The sequence below is a fragment of the Prunus persica genome, chromosome G3 (assembly GCF_000346465.2).
Source record: "Prunus persica cultivar Lovell chromosome G3, Prunus_persica_NCBIv2, whole genome shotgun sequence".
Classification (NCBI taxonomy): Eukaryota; Viridiplantae; Streptophyta; class Magnoliopsida; order Rosales; family Rosaceae; genus Prunus; species Prunus persica.
In genome coordinates, this window is record NC_034011.1 from 17,832,734 (window position 1) to 17,852,406 (window position 19,673).

The window sequence follows — 19,673 nt, forward strand, 5'->3', positions numbered from 1 at the left end:
TAACCGATATTCTTGTTTAATCTAATTCTAAGGTACCAAAACAAATTGAAAGGGCATTTGCGTCATGCATGTTTATAAAGAATCTAGAGGGAACTGCAAAGAGTGGGGCTAGTTGGCCAAGGCAGTATGTGTTCTTTTAAACCCTATGTGTTCTTTTAAACCAGAGTTCAAACCTTGTCCCCGTATATTAAAATAGTTTAGAATATCAGAGTTCAAACATTCTCTCTGTATGTTAAAGTAGTTTAGAATATCGTTCTTGTAGGTTATCCCATGTGATCTGCATTAGCTTAACACTAACAAAGAAAATAAATCACATAATGACTTGATTTTGGTTAATTTATGAAATAACAATAGCTTGCCTGCAAACTATATATAATTCAACTAATTAAATTTGAAGACACATGATCTTTCTGCAATCAAACCTAATAAACTAGAAGTTGAAGTAATTTGAAATAATGAGGGTGCAAATTACAATTAGTTTGGTGCATGCAGAAACAGTCCTAGTCCTAGAGTCAACTGGCGAGTGGTTTGGACCTGATGAAATTATATGCAATTCCTCCTGCAAGGCATCCAGTTATTGGTCCCACTATATACACCCATAACCCTTTGTACACATGCTTCACAATCGCTGGCCCTAAGCTCCTCGCCGGGTTCATCGAAGCCCCTGAAACTGGCCTGCAATTTTTATCATATTTTGTGCTTTTAAATATCAAACTTAATTATCGACTCCCATATTAGCTTCTTAAAAAATATGATGTATAACTTCATTAATTTTGTACCTATAATAATATGTTTCATAGCAAGAAAGGAAGATGAGAGAGATCATGAACAAGAAAGGAAGAATTACCCAGCAATGAAGACATTTAATAGTATTGTCATTCCAACGGCAACCCCAGCTAGATCACCAATCTGTCAAAAAGAAAAGGAAGAAAAAAATGGAAAAAATTTAACTTTTTTTTTTTTTTCGTTTATATCAGAGAATTGGAATTAAAAATGTAAATCCAAAGCCCGTATATATTTACCGCTCTACTATCTGTGGAAGCTCCAGAGATGACAAACATCAAGAGGAAGGAGATGATAATTTCAAAGACCAAGGACTGGCCGTTAGATCCAACTGGAACAGTTCCAAAGTAAGCTTTTGGGGTTATATCAAGAAGTACAGCAATTGTGCCGCTAGCCATAGTTGATCCCAATAGTTGAGCTACTATATATGATGGGACCTGAACAAATACATTAGTGTGAATATCAGTAAAAACTTAATAGCACCCGAGAAATGACATTACACTTGTAAGGGGTTTGTAACTTGAGTGATTAAGAACATTTATCGTTTTTGTGTGAGTATTGCAAGAGTCTGTAAGTCCTAGGTTCAATATCCCCCTTCTCTCAATATCGTATGTGTGCGATTATTGATAATGAAATCTACATTTGAGTTTGACTAAAAAAAAAGAAATAAAGTTCAACATCTTGTAATCGGATAAAAGAAAAAAAATCAACGTCTTTCTCTTTTTTAAGTAATGTGATTTTAATTGATACAATTGACAGTACATCTTTTTTCAAGATGAATTCCCCCGGTATATATGGGAACACAATTTATTGGATTGTGATTAATTTATATTTTAGTAAATCTAGTAGATAAGAGTGAATTCCTCAATCTAACAGCTACAACCGTGTTTATTTACAATACTATTAGTTAAAGAAGTTGGCTAGCTACAACCTTGTTTATATACAGTACTACTAATTAAGGAAGTTGTCTAACTATAAACACGAGGCTTAAAAGTATATAATTACGAAAAAATGGGTAGGGTAAATAAGAAAAGATAATTAAACAGACTAATTAATAATTAACCTCCCGGAAAGATAACCGGCGAAGGACGCCGAAGGTGATGGTGACGGCCGGATTGAAGTGTGCCCCAGAAATATGGCCGACTGAATATATCATGGCCATGACAATGAGACCCCATGTTACACATACGCCAGGAAACGTGACGTTCCCATATATTTTGTTCACAGCCACCGAACCACACCCAGCAAATATCACAAAGTATGTACCAATCAACTCTGCAATCAACTGACGATCAAAAATCGATCGAAAAATTAGACACAATACAATAGTTCTGATATCTTGATAATGTGTGAGAAACTCCTCCTATTGTAGTTTAGACTATCGCTTATATTAAAAGAAAAAGAACTGTCGGCGTCTAATAGCTAACTGTCACGAGTCACGACTATTACCTTTTGAGGGAGGCTTGGGGGTGCAGCTGATGAACGAAAATCATCGCTTGTATTGGTTCCTGGGTTATGAGAGGTGCTTACAAGACCTTTTTCTATCTTTGAAATTTCTTCTTCAATTCCATCAGATTCTTGTGTCTCCAATGCCATTGTTCTCAGAAGCAAGGACTGATGCTGGTTGGCTCTCAGAAAATTGTTAAAGAAAGAATGGAAGGTTTTTTTTGCTATTTAGGTTGAAATTTTGTAAAGTGGTATATTATCATTAGTCAGTCGGTTTTTGGATATACTCGGAGGCGCTAAAAGAGATAATTAAGGAGATTTTGCAGACTTTGAAAGCGGATAATTAGCTTCACAGAAAAAGGGGATTTGAATAAATCATCAAAACCGGTAGAAGACGTAGGAATGAATAAAATAAGTCTAATAACGGGAAGATCCAGCTCTAGATTGCATTGCAAGCAAAGTCTTCCACTCTTTTCTGTATGATTCTAAATTCAACAATGAATTGAAATCAACACCTGACAGTGACAGAAATTGACGGAGATAATGTTGCTTTCACTAAATTATTATATATAAAAATACAACATTTGCTTTACAAACCAGCTAATAAGACATTTTCTACCTATCAGCCTCATACATTTTTCAGTTTATTGACACTTACCAGTCACTCGGCATCACAACAAAGGCCTGGACTGGCATAACTTTTACTAAATCATTCGTTTTTTTTTTTTCCTTTTTCTGGTACGCCATGGAAATTTTATCTCACAGGAGGCCGTGTAAAAAAGACAAAGCTAATTAAACCAAAACAAGTCATTTCAAAGACACTTCAGAGGTGCAAGTACTGATAGGCAGATCAGTTGGTGTGCATACCAGAGCCCTTTGCTGCAAATGTCTCAGGCTCTGCTCCATGCTAACTTGAACCATCTCGGCCAGCATTTTCTTCGCTTTACCGGACTGATCATCACCGTCAATCTGGGAGATAATGTTGCATACAATGTTCTCCAGTGTGTCTGCTTGAAACTCTGATCTTGGATATGGGGAGTCCCTCAATAAGTGCAAAAGCGTGTGTGCTTTTGTCTGAGACTTTGGTGTTCCTTGAACTGTGAGCTCGAGAAGTCCAGGGATCACACCATCTTTCAGAATTGCTTCTCTATATCTGCATCTGTCACTTTGGCACATTGTTAGCAGAGCACCAACCGCGTGCTCCCGACTTTGCAGCGATCCATTTTCGAGCACCTCAATCACTGCAAGCACTCCACCTTCTTCAGATGTCAATGCAGTTCTGCCCTCATCAAATCCCACCAGAGACTCTATCAGAGCACAGCATTTTTCAGCCGTCTTTGAAGATTTCTTGCAGGGTTTTAATAAAGTGACTATAGAAGGGATTGGTTTTGCTTCAAGAATGATGGTAAGGTTACTTGGGTGTGTTGAGAGATTGGAAAGAGCCATTACTGAATCAACTTTGGCTTGCGTGCTTCCATGTCTAAGGGTTTCCACCAGAAGAGGAATGGCACCAGAAGAACCTATGATTGGCTTGTTGACCGCAGAAGCCGATAGAGTGAGTAGAGATGCAGCTGCATACTCCTGCAGGTTGGAACTTTGTGACTCAAGGAAAGAAATTATTGGTTCTAAAGCACCAGCTTCCACAATCTTAATTTTATTCCTGTCAGATCAAATTCAAAGAAACAAAATCAGCAGATGAAAAACTAAGATTTACAAAATAGTGAACTCCTTTGTTCTTTCTTATTCTAGAAGGTATAGAACATTATATTTCTTCCTCACCAAACAAAAAACCCTTTATTATAATAAGATACCTTCAGGGAGAAGATATAAAAAGAAAAAGGGAAAAAAAAAAACGATAGAGTAAGAACCAAAGAAAAAGAACAACCACCCCTCGAATCTTCGTTGGCTCCTCGAACCATAAAGCATCCAATTCCTTTCAAAACAAGTCTATCATAAAGCAAGCCCTCCTTTTGTTTCCTTAATGTCTACGAGTTTATTCTTTGATGGCTTCCTGTTTGCCTTTCACTCCCTCATAGTGCACGTTTTTGGTTGCTACTAATTAAAAATATAATTCTCTTTAATCACATAGTGGATTTCATTTTAGTTTTTAGAGAGGCAACCGACAGTTTATTTTCTCTAGTCATAAAAGACCCAATACACAGTTCTTCTTCTATGCGAAAATTCGATCGTTATTAAAATCATTGTAAAAAGAATGTCCGCATGGAAGAAAATCTGTATATATACATAATATCAATATTTACTAAGAAATTTAGACCAATATCAAATTTCCTTTCTTTCTTTCTTGAGCCAATATAACCAGTTTCAAATTTGCCCTTATTTGGTGTCTCTCATGACATGAACAAATTTATTTTGACAAGCCCAAAACGTTTGATGATAAGAAAACAAAATCTGACCCACAACTTTAGCAAATTGTTTCCTCCACAATTTTCTCGGCTACCGACCAGATAAAAGAAAAAGTAAAGTGGAAAAGAAAAGAGAGAAAAAGAAAGAAGAGGAAAAAAGAGAATCCCCCGAATAAGATCCTGTGCGACCTATTATTTAATACTAAATTCAAATATTTTTCTTCCTGGATTGAGGAATCCGAGGAAGAAAATTCCAAAACTCCCAAAAAAATCAATTCACAAATTCCAAGAGATTTATTAGTCTCCAACAAATTCGAACAAAAAAGAAAAGACTTTTAATTAAATTTATAAAATTCAAAAGGAAATAAAAAAAGAGTTGGGTGGGGAATGTTTTACGTACGTCTCATCCTTGACGGCGAGATTGAGGAGAGCGAGGAGGGCGGACTCGTGAGACTCGGTCGAGTCGCGGACTCGGAGCATGGACACGAGCGGGCCCACCGAGGCCGACAGCTGGCGCCGACACCTGTGCGAGGTCTTGGTGAGGCGGCGGATTTCCTGCGCGCCTTGGAGCTTGGAATCCTGGTCGTCGGATTGGATAAGTTGCAGAGCGCGTTGGACGGCTGAGGATGGTGAGGAAGTGGGGGAGGACGATGAGTCTGGAGTTGAATTCAGACCGTCGGATGAAGAGCGGGAATCCATTGAATTGTAAGAAGAAAAGAGAAGAGGTGAAGAAATGGGTATAATTTAGTTTGGTGGTGGAGTTGGGAAAAACAGAGAGAGAGAGAGAGAGAGGAAATATCTGAGTTGGGGATTTAGAGGCTGAGAAGCTCAGCGAACCTCAGAGAGAGAGAGAGAGAGAGAGAGAGAGAGAGAGAGAGACAGAGAGAGTTGGCGTTAAGCAACAGTTCGAAACTTTTATTAAGACATGAGCCAGTCCTTGTCCGTGGGCTTGTCTTTTGAAGATTTGTCTACTTTTTTCTTTTTTTTGTTTTAATTTTTTGCTGGGAGCTCACTAGCTTTTGCCTTGTGTCTTGTTTCTATTGGCCAATGCCATTTGAGTCACCATACTGTAATTTACAAACTTGATTTGAGGATGATATTGTTTTGCTCGTTCGGGCACGTGTTCGTTTATGATTTGAACCAGGATTATTCTTGTCAATTGGATTAATCAAGTAATAATAAACTCTGTAATTATCAGATATTTACAAGAATTGTTTTGGAAGACTAGCCGACGAAGAGAGAGAGAGAGAGAGAGAGAGAGAGAGAGCTTGCTTCAGATCCGGCAATGTTCTCCGATTTTTGACGGATTTATGTCGATATGCTTTTTTTTTGGCAAATTTATTGTCTCTATCATGAATATAGGCTGGTTTTGAATGTGCCTAATCTTGCAGAGCTGCTTTTTCAGGTGTTGATGCTTGGTCATGGTAGATCTAGTATTGATTGGCGTGTTAGGGTCATGGTGTGACTAGGTATCACCATCTATATCATGTCTCAGAGAATTATTTGCAGTATTTGCTCTTTTTTTGTCAATAAAGTTCAGAAACTCTATGAGTTTTCTATGTTTTTCCTCTCATAATTTCATGAACTTAGTTGAGTTGTTGGTTGTTCTTAGTCTGTTTAGAAGAGTTTCGCCTTTATATAGAACGGAAAGAAAAAAAAAGTATATTCTTGAAGACAAGGGCGAAACCATGAATTTTTCAACGAGTTGGCTGGCTAAAATTGTTCATCGGTTCCACCGAATGCTCCTATCTCTCGGCAAAGATCAGTGAGTGTTCTGTTATGCTTCAGATGGTTCGCCATAGAATAGATCGACGTAGTTCCCGTTCTTTTCCGATGCACTTGCTTTATATCTTTGACACAACTTAAAAATCTAATGATCAATTTTTTTGTACTATAGTTTCTATAGTCTTTATAGATATAAAAGAATTTGTTGCCGTTTTTCTGTTGATGTTGTCATTGCCGTTTTTGCTGTCGTTGATGTTGCATTTGCCCTTGTCTTTGCTTGCTTCGTTTTCCGTTGTTATCTCTGCCGCTGTTGACCTTGCCTTTATTTGTCCTTGCATCTTTGCCTTGCCTTGCCTTGATTTGCCTTTGCCTTGTCTTACCCTATTTTTTAGGGTTTGGTTTTGCCTTTGTCGTGCCTTGATTTGCCTTGCCTTACCATATTTTTTAGGGTTTGATTTTGCCTTTGTCATGCCTTGATTTGCCTTGCCTTACCCTATTTTAGGGTTTGGTTTTGCCTTGCCTTTGTCGTGTTCACAGAGTTTGTGTTCTGCTTTTTCTATTACCGTGCTCATAAGGTTTCTGTGTTCTACCTTACCTATTGATGTGCTCACAAGATTTCTGTATTTTGCCTTACTTACTGTCGTGCCCATAAGGTTTCTGTGTTCTACTTTTATGTGCCCTATTTATTCGGGTTTGTCAGTTGTTTTACTCGTGGTTTATGACAAGGCCTTCTCTATAGTTGTTTGATTCATCAATATCGAGTATGGTGTTCTATGACTCACTTGTCAAGTTGAACATGTGAAATATCTTTGCTCCAACTTGAGGGAGAGTGCAGGCGAGTCCTTACTTAGTTAGAATTTTGGTTCCTTACTATGTTAGGATTTTGGTTACTTACCTTTTTATCTAGTCTTATTATAATTGAGATTTATTTCCTATTGTAATTTATATTTATTTTCTATTCTAATTTGGATTTATTTCCTATTTTATTTAGGATTGTACTTCTTTATAAATACCTATATATTGGAGAAGAATAAAGATATGAGTATATCTGAATATTTACCCTATTTTGTTTGACAACTTGTCCACGATCAATTTCAGAGAGAGATGAAAAAAGATTTTTGTTATCAGTCATATGCTTGCTAGCTTCGCTGTCTAGATACCACACATCATCCATACTATCTCCATGACATGCGAGCAATAAAGTTTATTTAGACTCTCAATTACCAACCTTGCTTTCATGCGTAAATCCAACTGCCCCATTTTGTTTTTCATCTTCTTGCTTGAACTGACACTCTCTCATTATGTGCCCAGGCTTGTCGCATTAATAAAACTTGAAATAACCACGTTCTCTTCCTTTTTGAAAGCCATTTTCTCTTCCTCTATATGATAAAGACGAACATGAATTTTTCTCACCTTCACTTGAATTGTTTGACGGGACTCTTCCACTTTGAAAATAACAGTTTCTTCCTCTTCCTCTTCCGCCTCTACCACCTTGACTGCGACCGCAACCACAGCTTTGACTAGAACCAATAGCTTGATTTCGATTGCCTCCCGTAGATGTAACTTGGGTCTTTAGAGCCTAATCGAATTATGTGGGAGGAGGATTCCTCAAATTTATTTTGATTTCATGGGCCTCCAATTTTTTCTTGCAAACTTCTATGGAAAGAGCAGAAATATCATTTGACTACTCAATGACAGCCACAACATAATCAAATTTCGGTGGTAAACTACAAAGAACTTTTTCAACAATTCTTGCATCTTTCAAAATCTCCTCATTTGACGACATTGTTGTAACCTTTGTGAAATACTTTTCAATGCTTTCACTTTCTTACATCTCCAACTTCTCAAATTCTGGAGTTGAACCTTCTTCACACTTTGTTTGCCTTGATAGGTCGTCTGAACTTTCTCCCATACTTCCTTTGCATTTGCAGCTTTGGAAATTCTCTCATACACTAGCATCTCAACTGTTTGATAGATGTGGAAAGGGTCTTGCTATCCTTTTTTCGATTTTCCTTCAATGCATTTCTTTGTGCTTGAGTGAGCGCCTGTTCATCTTCAGGCTCCTCATAACCGTCTTCAACCATATTCCACAACTCCACGGCTTTTGGCAGCACCTTCATATTATTGCTCCAATAATCGTAATTATCATCGTTGAATCGAGGAATAAGTGAAACAAAATTGTGTCCATTGCTTGATTTTGCATTTGACATATTGAAGGTACTTCAACTAGGCGTTGATGTCAATTTGTAGGAGGAAGAGAAATAAAACAATACAAATTTGTAGGAGAATAGGCTCTTTCATTATAATTACGTTCATCAAATAACAATGATAAAAGCCCTACTTAAAGACTTATCTTATCATAACTGTTTAACCCACTCTCATATCTTAGACTCTTTATCAGCCTACTAATACATGAAATTGACAATTTATTCAATTTATCAATACATGAACTTATTATATCAGAAAATAAGAAAAGACTCAACATAATAGCATATTGAAACTTCTTGAATGCAATAATAATGCATATTTGGTTTAGTTGTCTAACAATCAAGAGGTAGATGCTTCCTAAACCTAATTATCTTTCAGATTCTTATAAATTATAAGGCATACAAGAAGATGTTGAGAGGTCTTGGATTAGGGTTTGAAAACATTTATGCATGTCTAAATGATTGTGTGTTGTTTTATAAGGAGCATGAAAAAGGGACAAGTGTTCTGTGTATAATGAGCCAAGACATAAGCACAGTATTCGCAAGCAGAGAAAGAGGTTCCTCAATAAGTGTCGCATTACAAAATTACCCTATTGGGTTGTTTGACCGTAAGACTTCCCATGAGATTTGTGTTCTTTTATTTGGGCTTGAATGGCCCCTCCCGGTCCTCCTTTCTTAATCATGAGCCTACTCATGGTCCACTCATAGGACTTTGGTGTCCTTTCCTTTGGGCTCTAGTGGTCCTTGCCCCTTAGGTCATGTGAAATTTCTAGGGGTTTGGGGAAAAACGTTACCAAACATCTGTACCTTGTAGAAAAAGCCAAAATTTTATGTTTCACGAGAAGCACGAATTGTCAGAGTATGTAGATCGAAGTGTTTGATCCAAATTGAAACAAACTGGAGTTTTGCTGGAGAAACTTTCATGTAACGGGATAATAGTTTTTTGTGTCGATAACGTAATAATATATGGAATAATTTTTTTATATGTCATTGTGTTTATTGACGGAAAATAACAAAAATGTGTTATTTCCATTACATATAAGCTTTTTAACTCTATAAATAGCATATGCAATTAGATTACAATTTCAATCTCCATTATGTATAAGATCATAGAAGCATAATTGGGTCGCTTGGGTATAACCAAAAATGAAAACAAATGTTATTAATTCATTGCCGACTTCCATGTATGACAAAGCTTTTTATCCTTTGCCTACGCAGTAATTACTCTAACTTGTTTTTTTAATTATTCTTCTAATGCCTCCTTTTCAAGCCCTTTACTTTGAGCTTGAACTAGTGTCTCTCTGAGATGAGAGGATGGCATCAATGGCTTCCTTCACTTGAGAAATATCGGGAGCTTTCCCACCTTGAACCGGCCAAAATTCATCAGTCGCCAACACCTGAATTCAGATCTCACGATATAAGCCTCTGGTATGTAATTTAAAGACAATTACAAAACAAAAAAAATTAAAAGAGAAATGTCGATGTCACACCTTGACTTGCAATTGAAGAAACTTGACATAACTAATGGCTTTCTCTAGCATGGTTACCAAATCAACCTGCGCATAAATAACACAAGGCTAAGAATCACATATATATATATGATTGATGGCCTTATATGTCATGATCTACAAGTCAAGAAATTTAGTCCAACCTTGCAGCCATTCGGCACCAATTCTTGTAGTATCTTAAGGCGTTCGCTAATCCGCTCTCTACGATTCTGGAAGACAAACATTCTTTCACTATTAAATCCCATTTTAAAGATTTTACTTGAGTTGCAACGAACCAAATATAATATATGTATCAGAATCTGATCATTCTGTTAAAGTGAAACTGAAGCAAACCTTGGCTGCAATACTTTGGGGGTCCTTTGTGGGACTTGATGACTTGGGTTTGGGCTTCTTAGTACCACTATTAGTGCATTGCTTCTTTAAAGGTTGCATGGCCTCTCCCTGTGAACAAATTCCTTCTAGATCAAGACCATGATATAGATTTGGTACCAACTTCAAAAAAATATATATATAAGATTGATTGGATGATTAATTTCTCTTCGATATGTCTAAACTGTTGTTGTCATGATGTTAATATACACTTGATCTATAACGGAGATTGACAGTTTTACAACATGACATACAAGAGCTAAATTGTATAATAATTTGCTGAACAAATTAGGAGAAGAAAAGGGAGTGCTAACCGCATGCGGACGCTTGTGGAAGCCTTCTTGTGATTCGGGTTCCTGGAAGCCATCTGCAACTACAGTGGCTTCAGAGTATAACCACCCATAAGCCTCATCTCCATGGTCATCTTCTGAAGTGTTGGGCATGGAGCTGTAATTGCTTGCTGTCTGAAAACAATTGAAATCCCCCGAAAGCCGCGGATCGCTGACGCTAGCCGTGTGGTTCCACTGGTAATTACCATGATGCAAATCATCCTCACAATTGAAGTGCTCATCTTTGTCATTTCTGGTCTTCAAAATGTTCTGCTTACTGTTTTTCTCAAAACTAAGCAAAGATTCACTGTTCTGGAAGAAACTATTGTACCCACTATTTTTGAAGTTTATGACTGAGTGGGCTACCTGATGATCAGGTTGATGGTAATTAGATGTGGCCCTAAACACAAAACCATTAGAAAGATCAGATGAAACTTGAGGAGACTCATGAGTGCATGAGTCATGAGGCATTCTCATATCCTTGGCTAGAGCCATTGAGAAAGAAAAATAAAATGAGCTTGGAATTTCTATAAGCTAAACTGAACTAGCTCAAGTAGTTAATTAGCTAGGCATGCATATGCAGAATGACACATAGGTAGAAGCCCTATTTGTAGGGATCCAGACTGAAAAGATTATTATATAAATATTGTTAATATTATATATATATATTTTTTTTGGAGGACCTTTCTTATTGAGAGAGACGATAATATATTAAACTCACACACACACTACACGGATGCTAAGACTGAAACCAGGACCTTTCTTCGAGAACAATTGCTCTAAACCACTACACTAGTGGATTATTATTATATTATTGGTTATTGGTCTGATTGCATTATTATTTATTTAAACTAAAATGAATTATTAAAATGTGTGACACTGAAGGTAGCTAGCAAGTCTTAATTATACTGCTCATGGGAACAAGAAAAGTGAACAAATTAATTAATATTCTGGAGATGTATATGAACTTGCATACTAATATAATTAAATAATTAAATAATTAATTAATTTGTATTGGGATTGTTAGCTGGCAGAAATGAATAGAAATAGAAGAAGATTGGAAGATTAGAGGATGAGAAGATTGGAAGAGCAAAGCATGCAGCAGAAGGGTCGCCGGATCTTTCGCCATCCCACGTCGCTCAGATTCCTCTGTTACACCTCCGGAACCTGGACCACTACTTTTAACGCAGCTTCCTGCCTGCTTTCCTTCTCCCCACATCGGCACGTGGACTGGGGCTGTATTTTACATTCTCTATTCTCTACATGCGTGTTGTAGTTAGCTGGTGATTCAAATACAGTTATTGCATGGGCCATGGCTATTAGGGTTCTGTCAGGTTTTTTTAGCCGACGTGGGGCCTATTTGGTTTGCATAATGAGGTTCATTTCTAGGCAGGGTAGGTGTTGATATTTTGGATGTCATGTTTGAAATTTAAACAAGGAGTCTCACATGGTCTAATTAGACCACTTCTTTTCGTTGTTGGAACAAACTGAAAAAAGAAATCAACGCAACTATCTTCCCTATATAAAGAACACGCCTAGATAGTCCAGTGATTTGATGTGATAACGGTGTCTGATTTTGGTCACGGGACATTGGGCCATTTTATGAGAAAAACTTACCTAACACGGGGAGTTAGGTCAGCAATCCACCTCAATATCCTAAACCACTTATTTTGATTTGTTTTTCCTCTCTTCTTTTCCGTTCTCCTACTTAACTACACTATGAATCCTACACTATATTTTCATTCCTTTTGTATAGTATTAGGAATCAAAATTTCTTGAGTGTTTGAGTACTACCCTCATAAACAATACTAGGAGATTTCAAGGATAAAAAAGTATTTTAGTTTATAATGTGAATAAGTTGGCTAAAAAATGCATTTCCCATACATGAGAACAAGCATATCCATGCTTGTCAAGAGTTTTATTTTCCCACTTCTTCAAAAATATGTACATGAATATATTATCTAACATAATAATGCAATCTTATACACATTCTCGAGCCTCTAATTTGCGAACATGATGACCTAAGTTCATAAACTAAAGATTTTGAACCTAGGGGTTAGGATCCAAGTGTTCGGTCTCAAGTCCAAGGATCATATCAATAGCCGATGGTTCAATTACTGATCGATGGTTTAAGTCCAATTAATTGTCATGGTATTCGGAAATAGTACATGTTCAGGTTGAATTTTTGGAGTATAAGTGATAGTCTAAATTAGGGGAGAGATATTTCTCATATACACACACAACTATGATGCCGTAAGGATTCGAATATGAGACTTCTGGTCTACAAGTCAAGACCCTTTTTCACTGGACTAGATCCCGTTGACCGGGCGGAATTTAAAAATGATATTTAGGCTTTAAAATTTGATCAATAATTTCAATTAATTCCTCTATATAGATTCTCAAACCTCATCATAAGTCCCCAAAAGAAGTACTAGCATCGGAGTTTTAATCTCATCTTACATCCACTTCCCTTATCACACAGTATAAAACTTTGCAGGCAGACCAAAATGAGCACAAAAAGAGAGTATTAAGTACTTAACCAGTCTTTGTACCACTTTGTACCAAACTGAAAATTTTCTTGAGCCAACTCAAAGTTGAATCCAAATTAAATTAATCATTTCTTGAAGTCAAATAACATGTAAAGAATATTTACATGCACTGAACATTTCGCTGCTTGTCAAAGACAGTTGAGTATATATATTTATATCTTCTGCAACCCATTCAAGATCATCGCGATATATCCACATGCATGTTGTGTCTTTGACAAAAACAACGGAGGAAAAAGGGAAACCCAAAGCTGGCATTGAAAAAAGAGAAATTCCTTGTCTCAAGGAGAGATTGTGTTGTTCCTTACCTTGAAACCCTCTCTTTCTTTTTGGTCTCAATGAACCTCTCTTTATTACAACAGATCATAATCTCTTGAACCAATTAGTTAGTATTTAATGCCAGTTCCCCTTATGTCCTTGCTGGTTGATAATCAATTGTTTTTAGGATATTTTCTATTAAAAGGGACGATAGTATACTAAACTCACACACACTACACGGATGCTAAGATTCGAACCCAAGACATTATTTGAGGGAGTAAATACTCAAAACCACTATACTAGTGGATCCTTTGCGGTTGATATTGATAATCACTTAAAATTAGTACAGTCGTCCTAATTCCGGAACTGCTTAGGCTCTTAGTAGACTATATATTGAACCCACCTGGCAGTTTAAGTTCCTAATGATTCTTAATTATGTTTTAGATCAGAGCTGGTCCCAATCCTTGTTGAAGATTAAACTACCTTATCTTCATCTCTATCATATAAACATACCCGGAAATATTTAATATGCGAATTGTCTCACATGATAGCTTGACAAGATTAATAATGTTTTAGCAACTATCTATGAGGTTTAGAGCGCCTTTTTGAAACCTATATAAATTACAATACGCCTGTTTGAAGTTGAATATACGGCTGATAGTGAGCCAAATGCTAACATAAACATAAAAAGGCATGTTAATTCCAAATGATTAAATCTTATACCCATATATTAACAAACATATCAATGTTAGAAATTTCATAATAATTAAATTCTTAGTTCAAGATCACACAAATAATCAAGAAGAGAAAATAGTTTGTAGAAAACAACAACCAATCAACACAAGAATATACCAACTAACTCTTAGTCTAGTGACTTCTCTTCCCAATATTGAAAGAGGTTCACCTCAAAATGGGTAACGTCCCCGATCCGCGATCATGACAACAGTATACTGTGGCAAAAGAAATAAGATTACAATGAAGACGGAATAGCCCCTTCAATCACTAACTCTTAAGCAATCTCACTCCTCTCAACCTTCTCAACATAGAATTCCTATGGGCCCCGAAAAATCTTTGTATTATTCACTGGAGCCATCTGTGTGGAAAACAATTTTTTTGGCTCAAAGTGGTGACAAGTATGAGCTTATGGGCCTTTTGAAATCGTTGAAAATGAAGTTGAATTATTTGGAGGTTGTTTTAATTTAATGGAGATGTTAAAAATTTATTTGGAAAAATTTTGGGGTCATTGGGAGAAATGGAGGTGATAGAAAAGAGTAGAAGTGAATTCGGTAGAATTTTTCTGGAGATTGGAGGTATATTTTTAGCAAATTTTAGAAGTTTGGAGAAATTAGGAAATTTCTAAAACTTTAAAAAAGTGACACATGCTACAATCTGCGTAGTCGAATCATGATGATACAACACATCTAATGCCCAGACACGCTAACAAGGCCTGACAAGAGTTGTGCATCGTCACGTGATTAACCGAAGCACACTAACACATCGTCACTTGATTTACGACTTAGTTAAACTCTTATATTTTGAGCTTAATTGTACTAATCACGATGAATTCTTACAATTGTGTGCATAAACTACAAGGTTTGGTCTACAATTCCACATCGATTGAATTCCTGGTGTCAATAACAATGAAGACATGTAACCAAATATGGAGATATGCATGTCAGTGTCTAGATTGATATGCGAGAATGCTAAAGATGACCAATTGTTTTTTATGTATATGAGTTGAGTTTTGGGATCACCAAGAAGATTATTGGGTTACGTCTCATGGTCATTGGGTCGAGTCAATGGGTCACCAGATCAAGCATGGAACTGACTCGTTTGTGCATGGCATTTACTCATTTGCCCTCGTGGCGAATCTCAGAGTTAGAAGGACGGATTTGGGGGTCACAAGGAAGGGTCTAGGGCCCATAGGGGCGAGGTATTGTCAAGGGTGCGCGTGCAGGCCTTAGTATCACATGAACGAGTCTAATAGTCATTGTGGTGTCCTCACATTCGAAGATGAGATTAATTCTCGTTCGGGATTTGGCTTGTTTTTTGTCACAAAGTGTTTTCAGCGGGTTTCGAATTCCTGTCATTGAGGCATTAGGTAGCTCGTCGACTGGAAGTGACACTTTACCAATCACACCATACCTTGTAGTTGACACGCAAATAATTTCACAAAAATGAAACTAGAGAGCTTCTTGATCTCACCAGAAGTCAGCTATTATAAAACTTCCACGCAATAGTCTCCTAACAATACTTATTGTTTCCCATCATGTTAGTTGCTTTACCAAAAAAGAAAAAGAAAAAGAAAGATTAGGTTAGTTTGGGTGGGATAGAGAAGTTGCAACTACAAGAACTATATATTAGTGCAGGCATGCCACGTCAGAAATTTTAATACGATGAACAATTTTCTGAGAAATGAGCATCACTTTTCATATTTATTTTAATTAATTTCTATTTTTTGTTTGTCATCACTATGCATAAATTGCCATTCTAGCAGTACACCTAATATGCCTGCCGCTGGGACAAAATGGAATCCACCACGCCAGAATTGTATGGGCATTGAATACTTTTTCTGTTATTTTGAGTTCGTTTTATGTTGTTTGGGCCTTGGGCCCCACTATTGTACAACAAAAGAGAAAGTATATAACAAAAATAAAAGAAAACACCTTTTTCTGTTACTTACCTTGGCCCAACAAAATAAAAGTCCACACACAAATTTGCTAAAGTTTTTTTTTTTCTTTTTTTTTTTTCATTCTATCATCAAAGTAATGACCAACAAATTCTCTTGTGAAATTGCACATATGTATGTATGGCAATTTTTTTGGCTCTTTCCTCTCTTTTGTTAAGTTATCTGCAATATGGTGTGTATCTTTTTGTGTCTCTTTCTTCTCACGTGACATATAATGTGAGGAGAGAGATAGACACATAAGAAGAGAGATAGATACATGAGAAGATACAACGAGTTATATCCCTCTTGTTCATGTCCTGTCGGCACATATATTATAGGTCTTTAGTCCAATCGTTACAACTAATTGAGATTTGTGAGGAACTAAGAAAGGTCATCAAGAAAACCACAATTCATGAGTCATGACCCAATGAGTTTATTAGCTCTCCCCTCATAAATCTGTATATATTTTGATTTATATTGTTTTGAAAACAGAATTTAGTAGCCGCAAAATTGTCACTAGGAGTCAAAATAGAGCTAACCGTTTGTAATGACTAGCATGAGGAGCTATACTTCTCATCTGCACTATATAAAGAAGCTCCATTGCCTCATTCCCTCCAATCCAAACCATTCTATAAACAGGCCACTGCAGATCATCAAACAATGGCACCAATGCTCAAATTCACTGTGCAAGTCAGCAAACCAGAACTGATTCGACCAGAGATACCAACCCCAAGAGAATTCAAATATTTGTCCAACATCGATGACCAAAAAGGCCTAAGAAACCACATACCTTTTGTGCATTTCTATCCCCCAAGCACAGCTTCATCACAGACTCATGATCAAGACCCAGTTGGGCTGATAAAACAGGCCTTGGCCAGGGCTCTTGTTTACTACTACCCCGTGGCCGGGCGGCTCCGGCATGCTGATAAGGGCAAGCTCGTTGTGGACTGTTGTGGTGAGGGAGTGATTTTTCGTGAAGGCAATGCTGATATCAAATTGGCACAGCTGCGTGAAGCTGATGGTGGACTGAAGCCACCATTTCCTCAATGGGAGAGTTTGCTTGTGGATGATTTGTGGGGAAGTGTTCTTATCACTGATTCACCTTTGCTTCGCATGCAGGTTTGTGATGACTATTCAGACTCCATTGACCACATAGTCAATGGATTAAAAATTTAACCATATAATTAGCAGAGTATTCTAAATATCATATATAAGTATTTTCACAATTCAAATTCCTTTTAGGACTAGGCAGGAAAAGTCACTAGTTGACGAATATCTTTAGAAACGACACAATAATAAGTTGTTTCCTTTCGTGACGGAATGATTCGAATTTAGGACATCTTCCAACATTGAAAGAGACAAAATACGATTAGACCAGTTTTTCTATTCAATTATTAATGAGTGAAGTCACAAAGATCCCATTTACAGGCCTCACTTCTATTAAGATATGATTCAAGATGTAATTCATACCTGAATTAATCAAAAGAAAGAATTTGATAACTTGAAAGTGAAAGGGAAGTGTAGATACGTTGGATTCTTCACCTTAACTAACCAGAGCTATATGCATTTCATTAACTTGAAATGATCAAACACCTTTAAGTTGGTTTTGCTGCTGTAAGATGCTTGCTGATGATGAGAAAAAACGGTTGGCTCCAAAATTGGATCATTTCTGTTTTCTTGAAATTAATTAATTGTGTCATCAAACTTTTGCAGGTCACAAGACTTGCATGTGGAGGCTTTGTCTTGGCATACACATTGAACCACTGCATCTGTGATGCCTATGGCGCCTACATCTTGATAAAAGCCATTTCAGAATTCTGCTTAAACCCAACTCAAGCAGCTCCTTCATTGTTACCAGCTTGGGGAAGACAAGCCCTCCACCCAAGGTCACCTCCCACCATCTCCTACCCCCACCATGAATATGACGTCACATCATCATCCCCTCATGATCCTGAAGATCCTACCGCTGCCTACACCGAAACCGACTTCAAGTCTCTTGCTCAAACTTCAGTCTTCCTCTCTCGGGCCGACATATCATCTCTCAAGAACCAAACTTACTCCCAGAAAAGCCCTGCCTTTCACGCAATAGCGTGGTGTCTGTGGAGGGCAAGGACTAGAACCCTAATGAGCCCTCAGTCCACCACGAGGCTTCTCTTCCCTATCGACACCCGCTTTCAGTCCACTCCTTCCCTCCCTGAAGGCTACTACGGAAGCGCTGTCGTGTTCGCCTGCGCCATTGCCAAGGCAGGCGAACTAGTAGACAGCCCGTTACATTATGCTTCAAACTTGATATCACAAGTGAAGAAGGTCGTCACTGAAATTGAGTATAGAGCCTCGATGCTGGACTTCATCGAGATGAACCGGCGCAGAGAGTTCGTTGCGGATGGGGGGTTTGCAGTTTCGGATATGAGCAAATTGAGGTTTGTTGATTTGGATTTTGGGTGGGGAAAAGGTGTGTATGGTGGACCAGGAAGAGCTGGAACTGGGCTTGTTCCTGGGATGGTGACTTCAGTTATTGGGCACAAAAATGAGGAGGGTGTTGAAGGGGTTTTGGCTCTGGTTTCACTGCCTGCGGAGTATGTGGAGAAGTTTCGTAAGGAGGTAAGGAAAGAGATCGACTGTGGTAATTCTTATGCCAAACATATTTCTGTACTGTAGAGGATAAAGAAGAAACAGAATAAAAATGATTTATTGTTTGAGGTCAACCAACAAGCTCTCATAGCTCAGTTGGTTAGAGCACCCGTTTAGTAAGCGGGAGGTCTTGAGTTCGACTCTCAATGAGAGCACTTTATTTTGTTCAATTTGTTTGACTCTCAACGAGAGCATTTTATTTTGTTCTATTTTTGACTTAATAAAACGAAGTTGTAGAGCATTCTCTATCATTATATTTTATTTTGTTTTATTTGTTATTCGAGCAAATTTGGTCACCATAGTATCAATTTTGTCAATTTTATCCGTGTAGTTTTTAATTTAATAAATTTAACTCCTCCCAACCCCATTTAGTTTTGACCACATGCCCCATGTAGAGGGGTATTTTGATTCTTTCAAGTCAAATTCACCCAAATTTTAACCTAGGGATGCAAATTTTATTTGTTATTCAAGCAAATAAAGTTGTCCCTTAGAGCACTCTCCTATATTTCATTTGTTTTTTATACTTGAGGAAACGAAGTTGTACTTTAGAGCATTCTCTATTGCTATATTTTATTTTATTTGTTACTTTTTCTTAATAAATTCATTAAGTAAGGGTCATTTTTTTTTTTTAAATGTTTCATCATCTTATATACATAGATGAATCAACATATTATCCTTTATAAAATGGGTTGGTGTTGGGTTGAGCCGTAAGTGAGTTTGCGGGTTGAACCCAACCAAGCCCAACCCAACAAAGCTAGGCAACTCGAGCCTTACCTAAGTTAGGTTGAATTCATCATAGGTTGGGTTCGGTTAATTTGTTTTGAACTCAACTGAACCCGA

At 37.3% G+C, this 19,673-nt stretch overlaps 4 protein-coding genes and 1 non-coding gene across 5 annotated transcripts; 2 read left to right on the plus strand and 3 right to left on the minus strand.

The window, feature by feature from the left end:
- LOC18783724 (probable aquaporin NIP-type) lies at nucleotides 469-2,659 on the minus strand. The gene is made up of 5 exons (XM_007216058.2): nucleotides 2,233-2,659; nucleotides 1,847-2,068; nucleotides 1,023-1,220; nucleotides 848-909; nucleotides 469-675 (listed from the first exon to the last, which is right to left on the minus strand). Exons 1-5 carry the CDS (start codon nucleotides 2,377-2,379, stop codon nucleotides 513-515), a joined length of 792 nt encoding a protein of 263 aa, XP_007216120.1. The 5' UTR covers nucleotides 2,380-2,659; the 3' UTR covers nucleotides 469-512.
- Nucleotides 2,761-5,725, minus strand: LOC18782767 (U-box domain-containing protein 4). The gene is made up of 2 exons (XM_007215464.2): nucleotides 4,993-5,725; nucleotides 2,761-3,889 (listed from the first exon to the last, which is right to left on the minus strand). Exons 1-2 carry the CDS (start codon nucleotides 5,289-5,291, stop codon nucleotides 3,037-3,039), a joined length of 1,152 nt encoding a protein of 383 aa, XP_007215526.1. The 5' UTR covers nucleotides 5,292-5,725; the 3' UTR covers nucleotides 2,761-3,036.
- LOC18784069 (transcription factor bHLH83) lies at nucleotides 9,556-11,258 on the minus strand. The gene is made up of 5 exons (XM_007217773.2): nucleotides 10,716-11,258; nucleotides 10,366-10,473; nucleotides 10,176-10,241; nucleotides 10,015-10,080; nucleotides 9,556-9,921 (listed from the first exon to the last, which is right to left on the minus strand). Exons 1-5 carry the CDS (start codon nucleotides 11,223-11,225, stop codon nucleotides 9,799-9,801), a joined length of 873 nt encoding a protein of 290 aa, XP_007217835.2. The 5' UTR covers nucleotides 11,226-11,258; the 3' UTR covers nucleotides 9,556-9,798.
- Nucleotides 16,863-18,860, plus strand: LOC18784462 (benzyl alcohol O-benzoyltransferase). Its single transcript, XM_007217471.1, has 2 exons — nucleotides 16,863-17,321; nucleotides 17,916-18,860. Exons 1-2 carry the CDS (start codon nucleotides 16,863-16,865, stop codon nucleotides 18,858-18,860), a joined length of 1,404 nt encoding a protein of 467 aa, XP_007217533.1.
- On the plus strand, nucleotides 18,915-18,988 carry TRNAT-AGU. Its single transcript has one exon. It is a non-coding gene; the product is annotated as a tRNA-Thr (tRNA).

Coding starts and splice junctions, on each gene's coding strand:
- LOC18782767 (XM_007215464.2), bottom strand. CDS start 5,291: ATGGATTCCCGCTCTTCATCCGACGGTCTGAATTCAACTCCAGACTCA. Junction 3,890..4,992: donor CTCGCCGTCAAGGATGAGAC/GTACGTAAAACA, acceptor TTGATCTGACAG/GAATAAAATTAAGATTGTGG.
- LOC18784462 (XM_007217471.1), top strand. CDS start 16,863: ATGGCACCAATGCTCAAATTCACTGTGCAAGTCAGCAAACCAGAACTG. Junction 17,322..17,915: donor CACCTTTGCTTCGCATGCAG/GTTTGTGATGAC, acceptor AAACTTTTGCAG/GTCACAAGACTTGCATGTGG.
- LOC18783724 (XM_007216058.2), bottom strand. CDS start 2,379: ATGGCATTGGAGACACAAGAATCTGATGGAATTGAAGAAGAAATTTCA. Junction 910..1,022: donor CTTCCACAGATAGTAGAGCG/GTAAATATATAC, acceptor TCTTTTTGACAG/ATTGGTGATCTAGCTGGGGT. Junction 676..847: donor TTAAATGTCTTCATTGCTGG/GTAATTCTTCCT, acceptor TAAAAATTGCAG/GCCAGTTTCAGGGGCTTCGA.
- LOC18784069 (XM_007217773.2), bottom strand. CDS start 11,225: ATGGCTCTAGCCAAGGATATGAGAATGCCTCATGACTCATGCACTCAT. Junction 10,474..10,715: donor TCCACAAGCGTCCGCATGCG/GTTAGCACTCCC, acceptor ATTTGTTCACAG/GGAGAGGCCATGCAACCTTT. Junction 10,242..10,365: donor CCCAAAGTATTGCAGCCAAG/GTTTGCTTCAGT, acceptor TTTGTCTTCCAG/AATCGTAGAGAGCGGATTAG.